This window comes from Chlamydotis macqueenii, chromosome 23, assembly GCF_036417535.1.
Source record: "Chlamydotis macqueenii isolate bChlMac1 chromosome 23, bChlMac1.mat, whole genome shotgun sequence".
In the NCBI taxonomy this organism is placed as follows: Eukaryota; Metazoa; Chordata; class Aves; order Otidiformes; family Otididae; genus Chlamydotis; species Chlamydotis macqueenii.
The window spans coordinates 1,910,922-1,934,391 of NC_141578.1; the positions used below are offsets into that span (position 1 = coordinate 1,910,922).

The 23,470-nt window shown below is 56.5% G+C and overlaps 1 protein-coding gene and 1 non-coding gene across 2 annotated transcripts; one reads left to right on the plus strand and one right to left on the minus strand.

Moving 5' to 3' along the window:
• Positions 1 to 391: 391 nt before the first annotated feature.
• Positions 392 to 14,871, minus strand: CSRP1 (cysteine and glycine rich protein 1). The gene is made up of 6 exons (XM_086765714.1): positions 14,792 to 14,871; positions 8,484 to 8,596; positions 3,624 to 3,792; positions 3,107 to 3,233; positions 1,118 to 1,211; positions 392 to 816 (listed from the first exon to the last, which is right to left on the minus strand). Exons 2-6 carry the CDS (start codon positions 8,593 to 8,595, stop codon positions 740 to 742), a joined length of 579 nt encoding a protein of 192 aa, XP_086621840.1. The 5' UTR covers position 8,596; positions 14,792 to 14,871; the 3' UTR covers positions 392 to 739.
• Positions 14,872 to 18,022: 3,151 nt separating this feature from the next.
• Positions 18,023 to 18,096, plus strand: TRNAN-GUU (transfer RNA asparagine (anticodon GUU)). The gene has a single exon. It is a non-coding gene; the product is annotated as a tRNA-Asn (tRNA).
• Positions 18,097 to 23,470: the final 5,374 nt, after the last annotated feature.

A 23,470-nucleotide genomic window follows, 5' to 3' on the forward strand; every position in this document is an offset into this window, starting at 1 on the left:
AGGTGAAAAGCTGTGAGTTATTCAGCACTGCCGGGCACGCCTGTTTGGAGAGGCGCCAGGTAAAAGCAGTGATAGGGGTTTCGACAGGGCGTGCACACGCCTCGTGCTGCTGACACACCCGAGGAGGTCTGTCCCGGGCCTCCCAGCACCCACCGCTGCTTTGGAAATGGTTATCCACCGCGGGAGCAGGGGAGGGCCTGGCCCAGCAGACCCACAGCTGGCCACAGCTGGGCCATGTCAAACTGCTCCCAGCAATTGCCTTTGCGCTTTAATTGCAGCCCACGATTGTGACCATTTCCCATCCTCCTCCTACCTCCTGACCTCCAGCTCCGGTCACCCAGTGCACCTCCTCAGCCCCAGATGGGGAATAAACTCTCCAGCAAGGCCAGGCGTGGGTCAGCTTTGATGTTTATTGCTTGCTTGGTGGCACAGCACGGCACGGCTGAGCACGCATCCCAGCGGGATGGGCAACGCAGAGCAGAACGTTTTGGGCGCACAGGTGGGTGCGAGCTGTCTCCCCGCCAGCACCCACACCAGCAGGACCCGATGGGGACAATGCTGGGACTCCCACGGCTTCGGGGTGCGCTGGGTCAGGGCGGGGAGGAAGGAGCTCATGCTGTGAAGCAGCGGATGGTTATCGATGATGGTGAGGATGCTCACTGCGGGTGCAGGAAGGGTCGAGCAGCACAGGCTGGTCTGGACATGCCCTGAGCGAGCGGAGAGCGCAGTTCCTGGTGCCTCACTGCGAGTGGACGAGCGCCCCGGCGCCTTGCCCAAAGCCAAAGCCCTTGGGACCAAAGTTCTTGGCGTAGCAACCTGCAGAGGATGGGAAGGGAGAGATGGGTAAGGCCAGCAGAAGAGCAGGTCCTCCTCTTGAAGCAGGCACTGCCTAAACAGGACAGAGTTTGCTGTATTTGTTGGGCAAACAGAGAGCTCCAGGCGCAGTAAGAAATCCCCTGGCTCCACAGTCAGCCAGCACAGCCAGTCCCCATAGGCAGCTGCTGGGGCCACCACCTCCCCAAAGCTCAGTCCCATCCTGGTTCCCCGCACAGGGGTTTCCACCCCCTGCCTCCACCCTGCAGCGTCCCGGAGGAGCCAGCAGGAAGGCAGCTCTCACCTTTGCAGTAGATCTCCCCGTCTTTGTCTGCCAGGGTGGTGGACTCCAGGCTTTTGCCGCACTTGGCACAGCGGAAGCAGGACTTGTGCCAGCCCTGCGGGACAGGAGCAGAGCCCGGTCAGACAACATCCAGGGACAGGGCAGCAATGCTTTGGCTACCAAACAGGGTCACTTTTCTGTTTTTGAGCCAAAGTGGTTGGCAAAGAGGTATGAACAGGATGAAAAGTTTTCTCTTTTCTCTGGAAAGAGTGGTCCTCCCAGCCCCAGGGGGAAGATGCAGACAGGAAACATCAGAGGTAGTCGCTGCTCCCCATCTTGGTCTGGTTTTAGAGAGCTTTCGCCCCCCCCCCCCCCCCCAAAGTCATTTATCCATTAATTTGTACAATAATTTGTAAGAAGGAATCACCTCCCTCTTTGGAGATCGTCCTCTCTGAAGCACCACAATAGATCCCCCGGGTTACCCAGCTGAGATCCACTGCTGCTGTGTGCTAGCCCGGGGGTGGCAGCAGGGCTGGGACACCTGCCCCTGCACAACTACAGCTCCAAGGAAGGCAGCAAACAGACACCAAGAATGCAGAAATCAGCCAGTGTTTAAAAATAAAACTCCCCCCGCGACTCTGCCAGTCCTCTGGGGATAAATGAGCTCACAGCCTTTGAGCAGACCTAGAGTAGCCAGAGTTGCTCAAGGAGGAATTTAAATAAACACTTCGGAAAACACAAAACCTTTTTTGGAAGAAAATGTTAAATTAGGGAGCTGGAGGAGGAGGTCGCAGATGGAGTCATCCAGCAAACATTAGCACATGAAATACATGCTCTGGAATCCTGGCTGGGTTTGCTGGAGTGTAATTGTTTTGCCAGCTTTGTTCCCCGCAAACGTGGACCCCAGAAGCCTACCAGGAAACCCAGATCATGATTCTAAGGGTAAGTTTGGCTGGTGACCCTGGGCTGACCCTCAACGTGTCCATCACAAATCCCTGCACTGCCAACTAGGGTATGATGATGCTGGGAGGCTCCTTCTGTTGACTAGATGCCTCCTTTCCTTGCTTTGGGGACAGAGGACAAACACAGAAACCCCAGGGAGGACGGAGCACAGGAGGGGTGACCCAGTGTCACCAGCGAGGCAGTGAGGCTTTCCCAGCACGGTCATCCCAGCCCCTGCGGCACAAAGCCAAGCAGCCTGACCCGGCTGCCTGGGCAAGCTCTGCGCTTGCACCTGACCTCGGAGGGAGGGATGCTTCAAGGCAGGGACCTCACCCGGGGTCCCAGGGCTGACAGAGCAGAAGGTGTCCCCAAGCCTTACCAGGCTTCCCAGAGCTGGGCTGGGGTAAGGCCACAGCTCGGGACACAAAGGACCCTGGCGAAGTGATGAACTTGACATAGGAAGTACCAGGGCTGTTGCAGAGCGTCCCTTACATCTGACACTGAGCAGACCCAGTCCACCAGCAGAACATCCAAAGAGAGATGTACCAAGCCTGAGCCCACATCTCAACCACCTTGCTCTGCCCATGGGAATTCCATGCTGGAATTCATCCCCTGCCCCAGATTCGGGCTGTGTCATCACAGCCTGTGGGAGAGGGTGGAGAAGGCTCGCTGGACGTTGCACTTGTTCAGTTTGTGGTGGCAGTGGCCATGGCCCACATCACTGCTCATCCTCCCCACACAACTAGCAGCAGGGACATCCACTGTGACCCTTGCTGAGCACTGCTCTGAATATTCAGTACAAAATGCGTATTTCTCTCCCATCTACACATCTGTAAGAGCAATGCAGCCTGGAGAACCCAGTTTCCAGATGCACCAAGATCTCCTTTCGGTGCCAGGCTTCCAGGTGAGCATGGCCACTGGACCCCACGCCCCAGCCCTGGCTGGATGTGCTGGCATCCCAGCCTGCAGCAGCCTGTGGGTCAGGTCAAGACCTTCTCTGAATGTCTCCCTGCCACGCAGCAACCTGTGGCATGTGCGTGCCGCTTCCACTCCATCCCCCTTTCTTACCTTTCCAGCTCCAATCACCTTCTCGGCTGCATACACTGCTTGACCACAGCGAGGGCACCCATCACTGCCTCCGACTTTCTGGGCCATTCTGGATGCGTTAGGGTTGGTGGGTCGGTGCGGCTGGCCCCTGTGGATGGGAGGGAGTTCATGATCAGGGCTGCACAAGCAAGATGGAGGAGGGAAGAGGAATGGGATCACAAATCCCAGCGCAGTTTTGAAGGGCCCAGAGCTTCAGACACAATGTGTTGAGCCTCATGGAAACTCCAGGCTCACAGCTGCGTGCTAGGAGGGGATGGGCAGCATGCTCAGGCAACGGGGACGTGTCCCATCAAGCCTCATCCCACCCTTCAAACAGGGTTCAGCGGGTTTCCCCGAGCAGCAGAAAGGCAGGGCCCCTCCAGGTTAGATACTGCTGGAAGTTCAGCATGGGCTACACCGCCAAGCGTCACAAGGGGACAGATGCAGGGGAGAAGGTGCCCACAACAGCCCCAGTTTCGAAAACAAGACTTAAACTCACTCTTCATATTTGATTCCCAGGGACTCGCCCTTGTCGGTGCTCAGGGTCCCTGCTCCCTGCCCGTAGCCGTAGCCCTTGGGGCCGTACTTCTTGCCGTAGCAGGACTTGCAGTAGATCTCCTCTCCATGCACAGCAACAGTGGTGCTGTCCAAGTTCTTCTTACAGACCACTAGAAAAGAGGGGAGGGCCGTGCCATTAGCCTGCTCACCCAGAGCTCGCTAATTAGCGGGAGAAAACAAGTCCTCACAAGGGTTGGCACAGCTCAGCTTTCAAGGAGTAAGGAAACCCCAGACAAGTTCCCTGTTAATGGATCGAAAACCAGAGATAAGGATCACCACAAGAACATGTCTGGCTTTAAAAGGAAGCAACCACCAGAGCTAGAGGGTGATACCAAGAAACAGCTTCGTTAACCCTCTTGATGCTGGTGTCCTGGAGATGCACTTAAACCAGGGGGTGAAATTTCCCTACAAACCACCGCAGGGTTCACAAGCACAAGGAGCGAGGTCCCTGCCCCGCTGCAGCTCTGCCGCGCTCCCAGTCCGCTGCAAATACGCAGTGACAAGCGCGTGGGGGAAAGGAATGTAAGCAAATATATTTTTCCTTGCGCTTAGCCAGACCAAAAGCAGACCTGCAGCCGTCACCACAGCTGATGCACGGTAAGTTTTTTGTCACATTACGCCACTGTGCACAGTTGCCGCTCCAGACCCCGAGCCCACGATGGAAGAGTTCACGGCTGTGTCAGCCCTGGTCCATGCCGTGATTGGGGTGTGTGTGTAGGGCGGTCTCCAGTGGGGATTCAAGCCTTGGGATCAATATGGGATGTAAGATGGGACAGGAGGAAAGAGCAGTCCAGCTCAGGGTCCCAGTGAGCCCACTCAGAGCTTGAGCTTGGTGCTGGGCTCAGACCACACAGACTCTTCTCATGATTTTTAGGTTTTCCTTACTCCTGTCCTAGCTCTGATCTCAGCCTCCACGTCGGCTTCCAAACCCTTCCTGGAACATGTCGCCCAGCAAGCTGGAGCGGGAAGTGAACAGCACCCAAACGGGCTCACAGTGATCTCCAGTGTTTACCTGCCCTGGTGCAGGATCCCGACGCCTGGGGCAGAGTCCACAGCGCCAGCAGCCAGCCCCGAAACAGATCCTGTTACAGCTGCGGCACAGCCTTCCCCCATCCCGCTCACATGCCTTAAATGTCGAGGCTCCCAGCAGCCCGCTGGCCAGCGGAAAGTTTCTTGGCCTGTACCGATATCACAGGAATGCAAACACAGCAGAGCTCTCCTCTCAGTAGTGCAAACCGCGGAACTGAATGCGGGGGTGAGAGGCAGCTTTCCTGGGCCCAATTACTAAATATGGTGCTTCTCATCCAGGGCCACGGAGAACCCCATCTGCTGCTGGGAGAAGGAGGTGGGAAGGGAAACATCTCCTGCCATCTAAGGAGGATCTGGCAGGGTCCTCTCCTGGCTACGGGCTCCCCCGTCCCACCACGGCAGGAGCTGGGGATGGAGGACACATCCCTGTTGGGAAAGACCAGCTCTGGTTAACTGGTCCCACAGCTGCCAAGCTAACGGGCTGCTCTTGGGGTTGGCTTTGCATCACACTGGAGCTCATCAGGAGCTACCTGCATTCAGACAGACCCTCCAGGACGGGAATCTGGGCACCTTTACTGGCACGTTTAAAGAGCTTTGTCCTAGGGGTGGGAGTGAATGATCTCAACGGCATTTGTCTTTCTTTCCCACCGCGCTGGGTGGATTTAGAGCTCCAACCTAAGCTTTCTCAGTCCCTCATCTGTGCTAGCCACAGACACTTTGAGAGGCAGCAGAAAAATTCTTTCCCGTCTGCTTCCTAGAAATCAGCCCCCAGCTCCCGGGTTTCTGCATTGCAGAAATTCCAGCGCGCTGCACTCATCGAGTTAAGGACCCTTTGTTTGTCTAAGGGGGGGGTGGTGGGGGGGGTTGCTCCACAAAACAATTAGACAAGAGCTGGTGCTGCTTTCAGAGGCCAAATGGTCTCATTACCACGCGTCTGCCGTGTACTATTGACTCATTTGGATCCACTCCACCGAGTCAATCACCACGTCCCTCCCTGAGCCCATCTCCGGCTCTAATGCTCTGTGGTAGGTTTGGCTCCTTTTTGATTATTTATTTGGCAGATTAGGTCAAAGTATTTGTTTTTCTCCCCTAAAGGCTTCAGGTTCGCTGATGAGGCCCAAACGCAGCACGGGGGAACAGGCTGGGAACGCTGCAGCGTGGTGCAGCTCAGCATCACCTGCAGCCCGAGGCACGGGACTGGGGACAGCTGAACTGGGGAGCCTGCTGCCAGGATGAGCAGAACTGCTGGGGTACATGTAGAGTGTGAACATGTACGTCAGCAAAGCAGAGGGACAGGAGCCCTGGCTGTAGTTGGCTCTGGACCACTCCCTGGTGACCTGCTTCCATGGACAGGCATGGGATGACCTGCTTCCCCTCTTCGGCCAGGTATTCCCTTCTCAAAGCAAGGCCTTTTGCCTCATTCTGAGGCTCCTGGAGCCCTGCCCCACGCTCTGGGTGCCAGCATTGCATGGCAGCAGCTTTCCCTAGCAATCCAGCTGCATGCACAGGGGTCGCAGGGAAGGGCAGACGCAGTGCAATGGGATCTCAGACCCAACACTGAGCTCCTCCATCGAGGTGGACTCAGATGGGAAAAGCCAGTGGTGGGAGGGAGATGAGGGTAACATTCCCTCATAATAACATACGAGGGGCTTCTACAGGTGCGGCACTCAGAAAAGGAAGGTCAAGGAAAGTATAGCCCCTCCGATGAGCAAGACTGGTGAACTGGTAATGAAGGATGAGGAAAAGGCTGAGGTACTCAACAAATTTTTTGCCTCGGTCTTCACTGGCAACCTCTCTTCCTACACAGAAAATCATAGAATCACAGAGTGGGTTGGGTGGGAAGGGACCTTTAAAGCCCACCCAGTCCAACCCCCCTGCAAGGAGCAGGGACATCTCCAACCAGATCAGGTTGCTCAGAGCCCCGTCCAACCTGGCCTGTTTCCATCTTGAGTGGATGGACCACAAGATGGGGACTGGGGGAGCAAAGTCCCTCCCACTGTAAAAGATCAGGCTTGTGACCACCTGAGGAACCTGAATATCCCTAAGTCTATGGGACCTGATTAGATGCATCCCAGAATCCTGAGGGAACTGGCTGATGGAGTTGCCAAGCCACTCTCCATGATCCTGTGATTCCCCACCCTCCTTATCTGAGGCTGCAGAACAAACACCACTTCCTGCTGCAGACAGCGGCTGCAATAAGGGCACAGCCTGCCACTCCCCTGCCTGCCCGGGGAAAGTCTCCCCACAACTGCCCTTCTTAGTCCTCTCGAGTCAAAGCAAGGTTTCCAGCATGGAAACTCCCACATACGAGAGCTACCAGCCATGCTGGCCACTTCACGCTGCACAGGGAGCAGTGACACAGCAACAGGCGCACTCGCTCTCTCTCCCTCACATCTGCATCCATCTGCGCATGCCGCATCCCAGGCAGGCTGCCCAAGAGGTATCCAGTATCCGTGCCAGGCGGACACAGGAGCACGGCAGGGATCAGCCCCATAGGGACAATGGTATTTCTCTGCTGGAACAGGTCTACTGAGATTGGTTCTAGCTGTGCGCCTGCTGACAGACCCTAGCTCTGCTTGCCACCCGTATGGGAAAGATCACATCTGTGCTCCCTGCTGCAATGGGCTGGTGAGACTGGGAACAGGGTACAGGGACCAGCTGGGAAAACGCGAAACCTCGGTGGGGCCCTGCTGCAAGGGCAGCCCTGCCAATGCACTTCCACTCCTGCTGTCCTGACTCAGATGCAACGTGTTGGTGAGCCATCAGCGGACACAGGCAGCGTGCCTGGCCCTGTTAGCACAGGAGAATCGCTAGTTCTGTTACACGGCAGTCTTCAGGGGCAGGGGGCAGAAATGTGGGAAAACACAGGCTGAGGACAGTGGTCATCTTTTTATCCAAAGGCCCTGCAGCCCCCTCGGACGTGGACGCCCCAAGTTTAAGGAGCTGCTCTCAGCACTGTAACACTACTCACCTGTCCCTGCGCTGCTGCCTGGGTATCCCCAAAGGGACAGGGAGGGTGTCTGGGGACACGCAGCACGAACCCAAGAGTACTTGCAGGTTCCTGCAGCGCAGGGGAAGGGATCTCTGCAGTGAGCTAAGCCACAGCCAGACCCTGTTCTGCTGTCCTTCCCTGGAGGTGACGCTTGGGTCCAAAACATACAACAGAAACACTCTCCACAACAGCAGACCTGCAGGCAGGCTGGAGGTGATGCTTTAGCACTTCACAGCAGGCCTTCCACCATTAGAAGGACCAGGACAGGACCACATCTTCTTCCCATCATCTCCTGGGACACAGGGGCAGATCCCATGCCAGTAGCCAAGGCCCAACCACATTTTTAGCATGGCAAAGCCACTGAGAAGGCTAAAGCTAGCATCACCTCAGAGCACTGCATGGGATGTGCCACCAACTGCCACCACTGTTTGGAGAGTCCCTGTCTCATGCTCCAGTCTTGAACATCTGGAGACAGTCTAGAGGACCCAGCCTGGCCTTTCCCTGGTGTAGGGACAGACCAAGTCTTGCATGGGTGCTGCCTGAGATCAGCCCTGACAGCTTGGATGGCCTCTGGGACGATCTGTGTTTCTTCAGCAGAACTGACTTCCAAGTCTGGAGAAAAGCAGAAAGCCTGCCACACGGCTCGCACAGCCAGGCTGTTTGTACAGAAATCCTGCTGAGCGTTTACACAGCCCATAAACCGGAGATGACGGGGCGCCCAGCCGGCGCAGAGCCAGGAAGCGGGGTGGGAGGGGGAGGAAGGGAAGGGCTGGTACTCACTGCACAAGAAGCAGGACTTGTGGAAGCTGCTGCCTTCACATTGCACCTCCTCGGCAAAGTACACTGCCTTCTGGCAGACGCCACACTTCTTTCCTCCTCCCCAGTTTGGCATCCTGCAGGAAAAGCACAGGCAGAGACAGCGTCAGGGTGGGAGGGCAGGCAGGGTGCTGGCTGGGCGGGAGGCAGGGATGGGGCAGAGCGAGGCAGCCAGAGCGGGCACTTGTCAGCAGCCGTTCGACATCTGCACATGTGGAGACCGCCCACGGATGTTTGCTGTGTGCACAGATTGGCAGGGCTGGTAATTAGCAGAATTAGCAGAACTCCGGACACCCATAGGACCCATCGTTACAGCACCCAGCAGTATCAGCTGCCTCCTAGGGACCACTGGTCCTGCCAGCCAGGAGCAGCAGAAATTCCCTTGTCCTGGAAGCTGTGGGACCTCACAGCTCCCTTCTGTGCCAGGAAAAAGGAGGAAGAGGGACAACGATGGGAGACGGCGCTCACAGAGGTACCCACGGCACCGGCACCTCCTCAGATCACAGCCCTGCCATTACCCCTGGACAGGGCAACGCAGCAATGGCCGGAGTGACTGATCCTTGGTGCTGGAGAGCGTACAGGTGGTCCCTCTGGCTGGGAACAGTTCCAGCTTCTCCTCCCCAAACATCTTTTCCATTTCTGCCACCGCAGGGCAGGAGTATTGCCATGGTTGCCCAAAGCACAGGAGCTGACCCCTGATCCCACCAAACAGCGGGCTCTGGCACTGTGTCCCCATAGCACCATGAGCTTGTGCCTTGCCTGGCCCACCGCTCACACGTTCTCCCTGTTCTCAGGCATCCCAGTCTCCTCCAGGACTGCAGGTACCATCACAGAGGCTGGGAAACCAGCAGCCCCGGGGACACAGGCTCACGTGCAGGGCAAACACCCAAGCACCAACCTAAGCTACCATGCAGCTCCTGGGCAGGATATAAATGCTTCTATTTCTCTCCCCTCTTTCCTGAAATGTATCTGATGAGATACCATCAAGAGGCCCCTTGATCTGCAAACTTGCAGATAATCCCAAAATACCATGAGCAGCTAACAGAAGTGGCAGCGCACCAACCCAGAGGGACCTTGATATTTTTGAAGACCAGGCCAACATAAACCTCAAGACATTCAAATGACAAAGTCCTACAAGGAGGTTCTAAGGGAGGCAGGATGGTTGAGCGTGGCCAAGAGGAGGCTAAGGAGGATCTAACAGCAACACAGGGATCCTACAAAGACAACAAAACAAAACACTTTTTTGCTGATGCTTAATGATACAACAAAGGTCAGTGAGCACAAGCTGCTGCCTGGGAGGTCTCCAGAGACTTCTCGCCATCAAAACTTCTGTAATTCGCCCCCCTGCTCCCACATGGGGACACGCAGCAGAAGTAACCCTCCCCATTGAAGGCACAGCCGTGTCCTTCCCAGCTCCTGAACAGACAAAGCAGCAGGACAAAGTCCTCAAAACCAAACACCATTTTCACCCTACACCGTGTGCCACCCCACAGCGTGCACAGGACCTCGTCCCCTCCCTCGGCTCGGCTGCGTGGCTATGAGGAAGGGGACCTGGGTCTGCTGGGGCACACGGGGGCACAGCCTTGGAGCCCATTTCTCGCAGCAGGGCCACGGCGGGCAGCTGAAGCCCCCTCTCTGGGTCTCCACTCCCCCAGCCAACGGCTGTCAGCGGCGCTGCCCCTGCCTTCTTCTCAGAAGAACTCTGCCTTTGCGTATATGGGGAAGTCCAGTTCTTCCCTGTGTAAGAGTATTTCGTCAGGCCACAGAAAAGGGAAACGGATCTCAATTTGGGGATAATGGCAGGGAGGGCGCCGGTGAGGGCTGGCCCGCGGGCAGGGCTGCGCAGAGGCGCTGGCCCAGCTCTACCCCGGCTGCAGCTCCCGGCTCTCGGATGCACGGAGGCTCTCAGCGCGGGACAGACGGACGGAGCTGCGGAGGGTGCGGGGAGCGGGGCTGGAGGGGCTGGGCTGGCTCCAGGGAGCCAAGGAGCTGTGCTGGGTGAGATCGCAGCAGTCGGGAAGGCTCTTTTCTGAAAACGCCGCAGGCTGGGCTTCCCAGCACCGTGCAGCCCGGGCCAAATCCCTCCCTTCCCGCCCGGCCGTTCCAGTCCCAGCCTTTGCATTGCCTTAAAAGGACACAAACTCTTTCTCTCCAGAGCCTGTTTTTTCCCCTTGCACCAGGAGGAGGGCTCGACCTGGTTCAGGAGTTTCCTTGGAGGGCAGAAACATCCAGCAGCATCCCCCTGCCAGCCCAGGCAGCGCAGACACCTGCTCCCGCAGGCGTGGGAGCCCACCGGTCCCTTCTCCACCCCTGCCCGGGTGTGTCAGACCCCTGTTAGGAACAACACAGAGCTGGATACAGTTTGCCTGGGTCCCCCATCCCTTCCCAAATGCGACAGCTGGCAGACCCCGTCTCTGGGACTCACCAGCCCGGATTTTGCGGTGGGGGGGGCAGCCTCAGGCAGGCAGCCCCCTGCCCAGTATTCCCACCATGGCTCCCTGCTCCACATCAGCAAGCACGCTCAGGGACAAACTGCCCGGCATGGTTTGGAGCCAGCTGCTCCCCTTTGCACCCATGGCCCTTTTTCTTCCCCTTTACAGCAGCAGTGAAGGAAGAGGCTCTGTTTGTCCCAAGCAGGGTTCATCAGCCCAAACCGTGACATCAGCAGCGGGACACCTTCCTCTGAGCTGCCTGAAGTCTACGAGGGAGAAAAGCTGCTTCTGGGCAAAGCTCATCTGATGCTTGCCACAAGAGGAGTTCAAGCCCTTTTGCTGCTTATTTCCCTCCATCCACCACGGGAAGGGTGCAGGTGCCTCCACGCAGTTTAAATGACGTCACTGTGATTTTAGGAGGTGACTCCCACCATGAAGGACCCAGCAGCACAGATGCAGCCCCAGCAATGCCATGTCCCAGCGAGACTTCCCAGCACACACCAGGATGGATTTTTTTTGTGGGGAGAGACCATAAAAATTAGTTTGTCCTGGATACATGGGCTTCTGACAGCTCACAGCTAGGCACAGAGAAAGCCTGAGATAATATTTAAGTTTTTGGGAATTCCCTCTTAGTCCACAACATACACAAGCACTTAATGGGAGCCCGGCAGGTCACACGAAAGATCAAAAACCAGTTTCTGCTACAGGTCAGTATCGGCAGGAAAAAAAAGAATAGGAGCACCCTGCTCACGGAGCCTGGGACCTGCACCAGCCGCCTCAGAAGTAAAATCTTTACAACAGCCATCTAGATAGACCCATCGTGCCAATTCCCTATTTATGACTGCTTTAAGATAAGTGGGAGAGTTTGCAACTCTTTCAACAGTTTTTCCAGAGTACTTTGCACCACGGAGCTGAGCACCGCATTCTGTCCAATTGCAACGCTTGCTGATGGCAGTTGCACTTCAAATCACCGTCAGACCCACACAGAATGAGGAACAGGAGGTGCCTGTCCTGCAGCCAAAGACCTCACTGAGCACAGGCAAGAGAGACACCCAAGGCTGCCAAAAAACAAGATTCTTTTCCTCCCTCCTGCAGCTGCACATCCCGTGTACCACAGCTTCGCAGCGAACACAACCAGAGCCCCACAGACAGCAGCCTCTCTGCCAAGCGCGGCTCAGCCCCGGAGCCGGTCCATCATCCGCTCTGGGTAAGGCAAGAGGCCTAAGAAACCCAGATGCCACCCTTTTGTCAGCAGCTGTATCGCTGGGAAGCACAGATACAAGTGAGGCTTGCGCAGAACCACGCAGGTCTGGCGCTTTTTGGAGATTAACTCCAATTTCAGTGCCTGATGTCTGACTTCGCAGCAGTAGAGCTTACTCGGTCAAATGTAAGCTACAGACTCACCCACGTTTCAGGTGGGCTTGTGTTGCACCAGTCTGGGAGACAGCCTGAGCTGAAGAACCGAGTATAAACCAGTATGGAACCAGTGTGTGCCGGTGCTTTGGGATGTCATCTAAACCTGGGTTGCAAGGGGAAGCAGTGAGCAGGTGAAGCCAAGCTCAACCATCCGAGCTTCTGCAATAGCTGGAAAACCTTCCCCACGTATGTGCCCAGATGTTCTACTAAAATCCTCCAGCAATTCATGGCAGAGCAATCATTTTGTGCTTGGAGGTGATCACTGAGGAACAGGAGACTCATGCTGGCCCAGGGAAAAGGTTCTTTTGCTCTCCCAGTGAGAGCGTCAATACAAGCGGATGGCAGAAAAGCACCACCAGTGCTGCACAACACTGCTAACGATGTTCGCAGCAGTCCGCGCAGGATTATTACACGGCCCAGCAAAGGGACAAGTCAAAGGGGAGGAAACCGCAGCAGGAGCCCCAAGCCCTGGGGTCTGATTACCGCCTTCCAGTTCAGAGCGCAGCTGGCATAGCTGTGAAATGAGCCGAAATGTGAAGCAGGGGGCACCGAGACAGATGGGGCGTGTGGGCAGAGCAGAAAGGAACCAGCTCATGGCGATACACCTAACGCCACGTGGGAAATCACCAGGACAGAGCACCGGGGGTTCAGCACCCGTAGCTGCAATCGGGCCCATGGGGGACTCTGCCCCAGACCCACGGCATCCGTCAGGGAGAAGCTCTCACATCGCCTGGGCACAAGGGGGAATAAGTTAGAACTGTCCCCCCGTGCCCCTGCCGTGTAACCAGCTGGGTGGAGCAGTGACGTGAGGAGGCTCTGGGCTGCCAGCAGTGTAAATGAGGATGAACGAAGGTCATTTGTGATACAGTGATACTGGCGAGCAAGAGGGGAACAGTGTCCTGAGGCTGGCAAGCACTGGGACATGGCAAAACACGAAGAAATCAAAGAACTGACGCAGGAGATGCAGCTGTATCAGGTCAGACATCTCTCAGGGCTTTGCCACAAGGAGAGGAGGGAGGGTCTGAGGTCAGGAGGGTCAGGAGTCAGGAAGGTCGAAGTGACCCTCACACACAGCTCATCTGCTCTACAATTCCCAAAGCAACACAGTCAGGCGTTACTTCTACAAAGGCAACTTGAAAGTTTCCAATCACAACGGGGTGCCTCAAAGAAAATCCCAATTTTATCCAGAACAAAAGTCAAAAACATTTTCAGGTGTGCTAAGAAAAGCTACTGACTCCTGCACGAATCAAAATCCATAACCGGACCAAGCTCACTTTAGCTTTTGCAGAGCCATTATTTTCCCCCATCGATCACATCCCGGAACACGGATCTGGGAGGGTTCAGGCACCAACATCCCAGCTGGAGAGGCCCCGAGCCAGGAGCCAGGAGAGGCTGGCTGTGAGCCCAAGGCCAAGCAGACGGTGCCCACCAACCCGCAGGAGCAGGGCAGGCATCACATGGGCTGTTAAGCGGCGGCAGCGACACTGAAGGGCGAGTCCTCCCCGGGGCTAGGGGTGGTCACAGACACCCCCACACCTTTCCAACCTCACCTCCAGATCCAGAAGAGCGCGGAGGTGCAGCGTCCAAAGCCGATCTCACTTGTACCTTCTCACCCAGTCCATCCCTCCCTAGATCTAACACTACTATTTGGCAGCACCCGGTATTTTTGCCAAGTGCTAATTAACACCATCTCCCACGCGCTGGCCCCGCTGCTGGCTCTGAGGTTTGGAAAGCGGCGCCTGAAGCTGTGCTTGAGCGTGTGCCCTGCCAGGTCCTCAGCGACACAAAGCTCCTGCAAAGCGACCTCAGCCCGCACCAGAGCAGGGGATGGAGCTGGTCCCATCTCCGCGGGTGTCAGCTTTATTCAGCAAAGTGAAGCGACAGCAGAGGCGGCATTTTGGCGAGGGGATGGGGCGCAAGGATTCCCGCTCACAGCCCCAGCCGAGCCCACAACCCCGAGATTTCCCTTTGCGAAAAGAGAACGGGAACGCTTAACAGCGAGTTGAGATGAACGCCAGCAGAAAGTTTGGCATCCGCGTGGGATGCGACCGCGCTGCGTTGATGCCCGCTCTCCGCCGGGTAGGAAAGTTCACCCGATTTGATGCAAGAGCTTTGGCTTCCGCATCTGGCGTCATGTGCGCAGATCCTCCTGCTGCTTCGTGCCTCGATGGGCCCCACCGTCCCCGTGCCCACCCCACGGGGCCCACGGCGGGGTCTGTGCCCCTGCTCCAGCCCCCAGCCCCACATCGCACCCCCGCTGAGGTGCCAGGGGGGATCCGGGGTCTCTGGGCCTTGGGGATGGAGAGCTGCCCGCCCCGGGGTCGGGAGCGGCGGCAGCCCCGCAGGCTCCGCAACCGGTACGGGGGCCGCCCGCGGGAGTCGGGGGGGCTCGGCTTGGCGGGGCCGCCCCCGCCCCGCACCTACCTGCAGCTGGGCCGGGCCGGGCCGGGTCGGTGGCGGGAGCGGCGCTGGGGCCGGCGGGGCCGCTCGGGGACTTTTGTTGGCGGCGGGGGAGGGCGGGGTCGCGGCGCCAGCCCGGGCTGATGTCACGGCGGCCGCCGCCCCAGGGGCCCGGCGGAGGAGGGCACCGGGCGGGCCGGCCCCGCGTCCGCCGCTGGCCCGTCACCGGCCCCCCCACTGGCCCAGGCCCCGGTCCCAGGGACCCCTCACCCTCGGGGCCCCAACACTGCGCCAGCCCCACGCCCCTGGGAATCCCCCCCGCTCCCATCCCACGGACGGGCAGGGGGATGATGATGAGGAATCCTTCTGTTCCATAAAATGAACCCTTCTGCTCCCTAAAGTCCGCAGGCTGGTGGCCAAGCATACGTGCCATCAGTAAAAACGATCCCATATTTAGGCCGGCATTTTTTTATGCTGAAAGTTTTCCTCTAAAATAAAGTAAAAGTTGCGAGAGAAGGTGTAGAGAACGGGGGGAGTAAGGAGTGACTTTCTTTGGGAACATGCCGCAGCCACGCTATTGTGGGTGCAGGGTCACGGGGACAGCGCAGAACAGCGAGGGAAAGCTTTGGGGCGTTGGGAAAACCCTCCCAGCACAGCAGGACGGCGGGTTACCGAGCTGGGAAGGAAGAGATCTGAGCAGCGAAAAGGTCAAAGCACTACGAGCAACCTCAGTGTCTGCAGGAGCAGAGGTACTGCCTCGGCCTCCCCGACGTCCCACAGAGCCTGCCGCACCCTCACAGCACACGTTGGTGCCCTCTGTGCCCAAACATCCCGGGAGCAGCCTACAGAAAGTGTGGCTGCTGGGCTACAAAGCTGAGATTTCCGGTTTTTTTTCTGTGTGTTTCTAGGCCAAGGCAACACAGGAGCCCAAGAAGGCCCAGGACCTCGTGAAAAACATGCTAAGGGTCCAGGTAACGCCGATTCCATGGCGAAAAGCCACGTGGAGGCCCTGCAGTGTGACCCAGCACCAAACTGTCTGTCAGACGCTGATCGCTGCTGCGTGCCCAGACCCCCCAGCAGGACTCTGCAGTCCCAGTTTGCATTTGGCCCTTCCTTTTTGTGCTCGTCCTTGTGTGATTCTCAGCTTGCTGGGGTACAAACTCCCACTTTCCAAGCCCCTGGGAAACATCCACTCGGATCTGGCCCCCACTCACACTCCCCTCTGCCCGTGGAAGCTGGCTGCAGCAGGAGGGCAGGGAGGGGAGAAGGACACCCACCCCAACCCCCAGCAAACCCCAAAACGGGGGAACCAGATGGTTCCACACACAGGAACCAGACGGTACTAGACAGAGAAAGGATCTTCCCTTCTTTAGGCATTTTTGGTGTCCTGGAAGATTCAAAGATTCAGTCTGTCAGTGCTCCGTCACCTGGGCTTGGAGGCTGGCAAAAGGCAGCCCCTTCCGGGAGCAGCTCGACACCACTGCGGTCGACACGCTGGAGGGAGGGAGCCATCCAGAGGGTCCTTGACAGTCTGGAGAGCCTGTGCCAACCTCATGAAGTTCAACCAGGCCAAGTGCAAGGTCCTGCACATGGGTGGGGGAATCCCAGGCACAAATCCAGGCTGGGCAGAGAATGGATGGAGAGCAGCTCTGAGGAGAAGGACTTGGGGGTGCTGGTGGACGAGAAGCTCAACGTGAGCCAGCACTGTGCACTTGCAGCCCAGACAAGCCAACTGCATCCTGGGCTGCATCCCCTGCAGCGTAGGCAGCAGGGCGAGGGAGGGGATTCCGCCCCTCTGCTCCGCTCTGGTGAGAGCCCCCCTGCAGCACTGCCTCCAGCTCTGGAGCCCCCCAACATGTTTATCACTCTAACAAGTAATGCCAAGGAGTAGCTGTCCAGAACTCGTCACCCTGCAAACACTGAACACAGCCAACACTGACAAGCGTTGGACATACAGCCCTCCACTGAAAGTCCACGGGACCAACACCTCAGATTCAGGAGATATTACATTTCTGTTCCACATGAGCTGTCTTAGATCAGTGTTCTGGGGCACGGTGCAGGCACAGACAGCTCATAACTCAATTATAAGCTTTAATGAATTAATACAAATAGGGAACAACAAAATTACAAGCACTTGATAAGAAACAGCTCTTGCACATCAAGTCATGCCAATTAAAACTAGGAAATCAAGGATCAAGATAGAGGAACACTTCCAGAAAGGATTTTTCATGTGGGCGACACAGCAACCTTGCTGATGGTCACGGGCAGCTCCACCCATACACAAAGAGTAGAGCAGAAAGTATTGCTGGAAGCCTTAATTTGGCCTTAGCTGTACAAATACGAATGCTTTATCCCCAGGAAGGACTACACTGGGCACGTTCACGTCCATAAAAAGCTTGCGAGTGCCAGAGCAGTAGAAGCAGAACTGTCACGTGCTGGAATCCCTCTGCCACTGCTGACGGCTGCAGGAGCAGGAGCATCAAGGAGCAGGGGACAGCGAGATGGGGTGGACGCTGCATTTTTCCACTAGACTGGTCATGTAAACTGCGGGGCGTTTGGGACTGTCATCCAGCACATACTGTCACTTTGGAGGCTGAAATTGTACTTTTATGCCCTCATACTGTTTAACTTGCTCGTCCTAGAACTATGATAGTGAAAACCAAACCTTCTGACTCAGGTCTCTCTCTCTGAAAAGCTTTCATCATTTTAAAGGCCTAGAGGTATGGAAGGGAATCTTCCAGGCCTTACGTATTTCCCAGTGAACCTCTGTGGTTGGGCACATGAATCTACAGAGCCTTTTGAGAAACAGCAGCCTGAAAGTCTCAGAAACAAACTACTCTCAGCTGTAAAGCTGGATGTGTTCCTTAGGAAAACCAGTCTCAATTCACTGCATCAGCCCTGGGACGGAGCTCCTACCTCATGACTTCAGAGTAGCCCTTTGCCGCAGCAACGTGAAGAGCCGTGGCACCTGTTCGAGGCTGCTTGATGTCTTCGATTCTCCCACTGTTCAGCCACTGCCGGGCATCCTGTAGCATTTGCTGCTCCTCTTCTTTTCTTGCCAGGTCTAGGTCTACACCTAAGGGGGTGGAGCACAGAAGAAGAGATTCTCAAGTGAAAGCTCTCATGTACTTGTTAAACTTACCCTGTGTTTCATTTGCGGCACAATATTAGTAAACTATCTGCTATCTTCCATTTAAAAAAAACGAAACAAAACAAAACCAGAGACTTGAAAGCTGTATGACATGAAGTTTCTGTGTCTCTGTGGTACAATTGGTTAGCACATTTGACTGTTAACTGAAAGGTCGGTGGTTCGAGCCCACCCAGGGATGAGGGAGGGTCTTTTGGATGGAGACCAGCCTGAGGAGAAGGACTTGGGAGTGCTGGTGGATGAGAAGCTCAACGTGAGCCAGCAATGTGCACCTGCAGCCCAGAAACCCAACCGCATCCTGGGCTGCATCAAGAGGAGCATGGCCAGCAGGTCGAGGGAGGGGATTCTGCCCCTCTGCTCCGCTCTGGTGAGACCCCCCCTGCAGTACTGTGTCCAGCTCTGGAACCCCCAACATCAGAAGGACATGGACCAGTTGGAGAGGGTCCAGAGGAGGCCACAAAGATGCTGAGAGGGCTGGAGCAGCTCTGCTGTGAGGCCGGGCTGAGAGAGCTGGGGCTGTTCAGCCTGGAGAAGAGGAGGCTCCATATAGTGGCCTTCCAGTGCCTAACGAGGGCCTCCAGGAAAGATGAGGAGAAACTCTTCAGTAGGGTGTGTTGTGATTAGGACAAAGGGTAATGGCTTTAAAATAGAAGGAGGGTTAATGCAGACTGGACACAAGGAAAAAAAAATTATACAATGAGGGTGGAGGAACATTGGCTCAGGCTGCCCAGAGAGGCGGTGGATGCCCTGTCCCTGGAAACATTCCAGGCCAGGTTGGCCGGGGCTCTGAGCAACCTGATCTGGTTGGAGATGTCCCTGCTTCGTGCAGGGGGGTTGGACTGGGTGGGCTTTAACAGTCCCTTCCAACCCAAACCACTCTGTGATTCTATGACCTGGAAGATATTGTCATTAGATTCAACAGTAATTTTGCCCTGAACTCTGGATAAGACATTCCTGGTTCTGAACCAAGGAACACGGGAAGGGGACAAGGATGATGAGGGGGATGTGCTGCTCAGGTTCTATGTGCAAGGAAGGCTTTTGTCACAGACGACCAGGATTCCTTTTGTCTCGCAAGTGGGAGAGGAGCTGTGCTGCTGTGCCAGGTGTGCAAAACATCCAGGAATGGCCATCACTTGTTGGGAAAACCCAGCCCCTGACCAAGCATGGACAAGCAGAGCAGAGGTGACCTGAAGGACCCAGTCTTGCTGGGCATGGCCCATCCAGCAGCTCGGAGCACAGCAGGTACCTCATCAGTCGGCGACATTAGGAAAAGGCGGCATTAGGAACACATTCACTGGGCGTTCAGGGCCCGACTGAAGGTAATGTGTGGGTCTTAGCCACCAGGGTACAGCCGTGTCACTGCTGGGGCATTCCCAGCTGCCACAACGCACATCGGCACACTGCGAAGAGGACGGTGACATGAGCACCTTGACATCACCCACTGCAGTTGGTCACGATGGCCACGGACCCTCCCCAGGGCTCCTGCAGGCCTCGTCAGAGTCAGAGACATACCCCAGAGCTGGCGTCGCCGCAGCATGCGGGGATGAGCATCCTTTGCCCTTGAGGCTGGGAAACCTCTGCCAGATGACTCGGAGGATGTGTCTTGAGGTGGTGCTGCAGATGCCAGCAGACTTGGACAGACCTGTCCCCTCCAGCTGGCTTCCCACCAGTGCGAGGCAGGGGCTCTCGGGTTTCGGAGGCTCACGTACCCCTATTTCTTTTCTCCAGGGAAGGTGGAGTGGGTGTATTAAAATCTGGCTGTCAGCTTCAGAGAGGGTCCCTGCACCCCAAAATTCAGGGCCCGCTGGCTCTGGTCATTGCTCTGAGGCTGTTTGTTCTGGACGGGGCTGGAGGAGGTCAGCGTGTGAAGTACGTGCCCCGGCAGCAGAGCGTGACTGCAGCCCAGGCCTGTCCCTTCCCAGCACCGAGGGACACTCTCCACCCTTTCTGGCAGGGCAGAGGCTCCAAAGTCCCTCACACCTCACCTCCCAACATCTTTCCCAGCCAGCAGACGTGCCGCTCTCAGACTCTGCGCCACGCTTTGGCTTCTCCTTTCCCTTTGCTTGCTCTGCAGCCTCCCCATCCACCCAGCAGCACCCAGCAGCCCCAGGGGATGCAGGAGAAAAGAAACTTTCAGTGCAGGGACTCCTCTGCGAGCGCACGGCTGGAGGCCGAGCTGTGCCCGGCGCTGGGCAGTGCCGTGGGTCCCCACGCCATCTAGTGTCACACCGGCAGCAGGACGTGGGAGCGGGGAAGGCGGCGAAATTCCGCCCCCGCCGCAGGTCTCCCAGCTTCTCCTTGCTTCAGTGTGCAGTCTCTAACTGGGAATTTTACCCGCTCCAGTTTTCTTTCCAAAAAGGCTCGAGCCCCTGCTCGGCTTCACACAGCGTGTGAAGCACAAGGGTGAGGTGTAAACGCGCCAGGGTCTCGCACGGCTGGGCACTGGGGAACGGTCACACCAGAGGATTACGTCAGTGTCCTGGGTCAGTGGACTGGGACCAGAGGTGCCAAAAGGAGTGGCCAAAACCAATCAAAAATGCTGTTCACAGCTTGAAACCAAACCAGTAGTATTGACAGGATAATGCCGGGGCAATCAAAATCTCCAAAGAGAGCGCAGTTCACAAGCTGTCCGATTCCTGCGTGGATCTACCCAGGCTTTCACCGCTGGTGATGCAAAATTATTTTTCAGTGACCATAAACGGAGCAAGGAATTTTTTTTTTAAGTTCAGACAAACAGACTGCTGGTAGATGGGAGTAAGAAGAACAAATTTAGGCCATTCCTGAAAGTTATTTTGTTTTATAAATAAAGCAGTTATTTGTAATGGAGCAGTTAAAGGAAATACAGAGAGAGACTGCAAAGAAGGAAACTGGTACTTACAGGTCTTAGCCACTGGGAGCACACAGACATGGCTTTTGCTGAGGATCTGTGAGATGCATTGCTGAGCCACACGTTCTCATGTTGGTCATCCCAGGAGCAGACCTAGAATAATGATTTTTTGGTCAGAAACTCACTGCCGAAATAGGAAGAAGGCCAGAGCTGGACTGAGTTTGAAGGGATAGATCATAGGAAAGCAGAGGTGGGACTGTAGTCACACATGTCAGGGATACAGAGTGTCTGAGACAATGGAAGGATGGCAAAAGGCTCATAGTCACACACAACAGTCTCCTCTTTCAGCCAAATTCTTTTTTGTCTGGGGATATATTCAGTTTTCACAAGAAGTCAGACCTGGAATAGGGCTGCCGTCCTTCTGGTTGCGGTTGCTACAGAGTGCAGGCAGTTTGCAGAAAGCACAAATTACAGCCGATGTTTCCAGGAAGGCACCGTACGGACCCACCGGCGCGCGGAGGAAATCCCGCAGGCTGGGGACACAGGCAAACCTGCGCACGTGCAAAGCAGCTCTGCATCCCAGAAGCAACCGTACATGTGAGATCACTGCTCGTGTGATTTACAGCCAGCTCCCGTGAGATGTGGCTGTGTAGGACTTCCTGGCATCCAGAAGCTTAGTCAGATGTCCAGGAATCCTAGACAAATACAGAAAGCTCTCCAAACATGCCTGGGTAAAATTCCTGTCAGGACAATAAAAGGCATGTTTTAGACACAAAAATGGCTGACAGTCTCAATCAGGCAGTTTTCACAGGAGCACGGCGTGGTCTTGTCAGCTGTGGAGGGAAACAGGGTGGCCTCCCGCCCTGTTACCACGTTGCAGACGAGGAAGGTGCTCAGAAAACCGTGCGCTGAGCGGCTAACGTGGCTGTGCCCATCCCTCGGTGCAAGAGCTAAGGCTCACGTCAGCCTGGCATGCAGCCAGGAGTAATTAAAATCTTGAAGCAATAGACCCAAAGTTAAGGAGCTCCAGGCCTGGTCCAGCATGGACCCAGGATGCTCGTCATCATGACTAACCGATCCCGCTGGGAAGAATGCGATATAAAGCACGGGAAGGTGATAGCCGGTCACGCTGAACGTGACCCAGCACACACTCCATCTCCTGCAGGCGCCAGGAGTGGGTGCTGAGGGATCCCAGCCTCCGGCAACCCGCAGCCAAAGGCCTTTCTGAACCAGAGACGGCCACTTTGTATTTATGGCTCTTGATTGATTTACTGCCATTAATTTGTCCTGTTGCTTTTAAACGCACCTCAACACCTAGCATCCTCCCTGCCCTGCTCTCAGGAGCTCCGTACAAAACTGCGCGTTGTGTGAAGCCCTTTCCCTTGTTGCTCTCCTCTGAACCATTTCTGTACTAATAACCAGTTTTGTGCTTTTAGACTGCTAATGAACCACGATCTTGCATCTCTATGAACATTTAATAGCCCTTAATGTGGCCCCTAACTCTGTTCATTACAGTGGTTCCTAATAATCTGCATGCTGGGGATATCGGATACACTGTGCTGTAGAATCCAGGGTTCTCCCTGGAACTCTGTTGAAGACTGATGGAATTTTTTTATAAACTAATGAGGAAATGCCATCTGGTCTGGGGGATTTGTCACTGATCATTTAACAGCATGCCCATTCTGAGATTCCTCTAACGAACAATTTGATGCAAATCCTCTGTTTGACAGCTTGAGGCTGCAAAATAACCTGAAGAGGGGCAGCCCCTCCACTCAGGATGAAAATCGTGCTCAGCCGTCTGCCAGGAGTGCCCGATGTTCAGCACCTTCACCAAGCAGAGCCAGGCAGGCACCGCAGGGTGCTGTGAGCGGGACGCTCAGCCACGAGAGGGGGCTCAGAGAAGGCGCAATGAAGCCAACCCAAACATCTCATCCGAAAATGTTTCACAGTTGGGGTTGCCTGGTAGAGCTGGAAGGGAGCAGCCTGCGGGCCTACAGGCATCGCCCTGCATCGCAGGCTGGGACACGGGCACCGGCCCGGAGGATGGGGCCGCGTCGGGCCTGGCGGCTGCCATGACGGTGTCGCCGTGTCCTGGTACATCTCTGCTGCTCACCTCACAGCTCCCAGAGCTGGTGCCCCAGAACACGGACTCACCTTCGCCTTCGCCTGGGGACGGCCAGGCTCTGGGTTTAATTACGGGAAAAACTGGAAATCGCCTCTCTGGCAGCTCAGCATCCTCCTGGCCGCCTCACTGGCAACTGCGTGGGCAGCAGGCGCAGCTGGACCTGCCAGATTCGGCCTGCTTTCCCTGACAGACCGGGCTCTTCCCGGTGCCAGCCAGTTCTCCTCACCCTTCCCCGTCCCCCCGGGCACGGCCGGTGCGGTTCCTCCCGCCCCGCACACACCAGCCCCGCGTGTAGGCGGGATGCCGGACCGTGCGGGAGGCGGCGCGGGGGCCAGGGCGCTGCAATGGCGGCCGGGCGGGAAGGGCGGGCAGGGTGGGTGGGTGGAGGCCGCCCCGTGCGCGGGGGCCGCTGGGAGCTGTAGTCCAGGTCGCGCCCAGGTGCGGCGAGGCGCGGGGGCCGCCGGGAGCTGCGTCCGCCCCGCGGGCAGGTGCGGCCCCGCCGGCGGGAACTACACGTCCCGGGATGCCGCGGGGCGCGGGCGGCGCGGGCGCGGCGGCGGCGGCGGCGGCGGGGGCGTAGCGAAGATGGCGGCGGGGGCGCTG

What these genes read in the sequence shown, in the direction of transcription:
- CSRP1 (XM_086765714.1), bottom strand. Translation starts at nt 8,595, where the DNA reads ATGCCAAACTGGGGAGGAGGAAAGAAGTGTGGCGTCTGCCAGAAGGCA. An exon ending in CTGGGAATCAAATATGAAGA is followed by an intron (nt 3,234 to 3,623) that starts GTGAGTTTAAGT and finishes TCCCATCCACAG; the next exon opens with GGGCCAGCCGCACCGACCCA. An exon ending in CGGGGAGATCTACTGCAAAG is followed by an intron (nt 817 to 1,117) that starts GTGAGAGCTGCC and finishes CATCCTCTGCAG; the next exon opens with GTTGCTACGCCAAGAACTTT.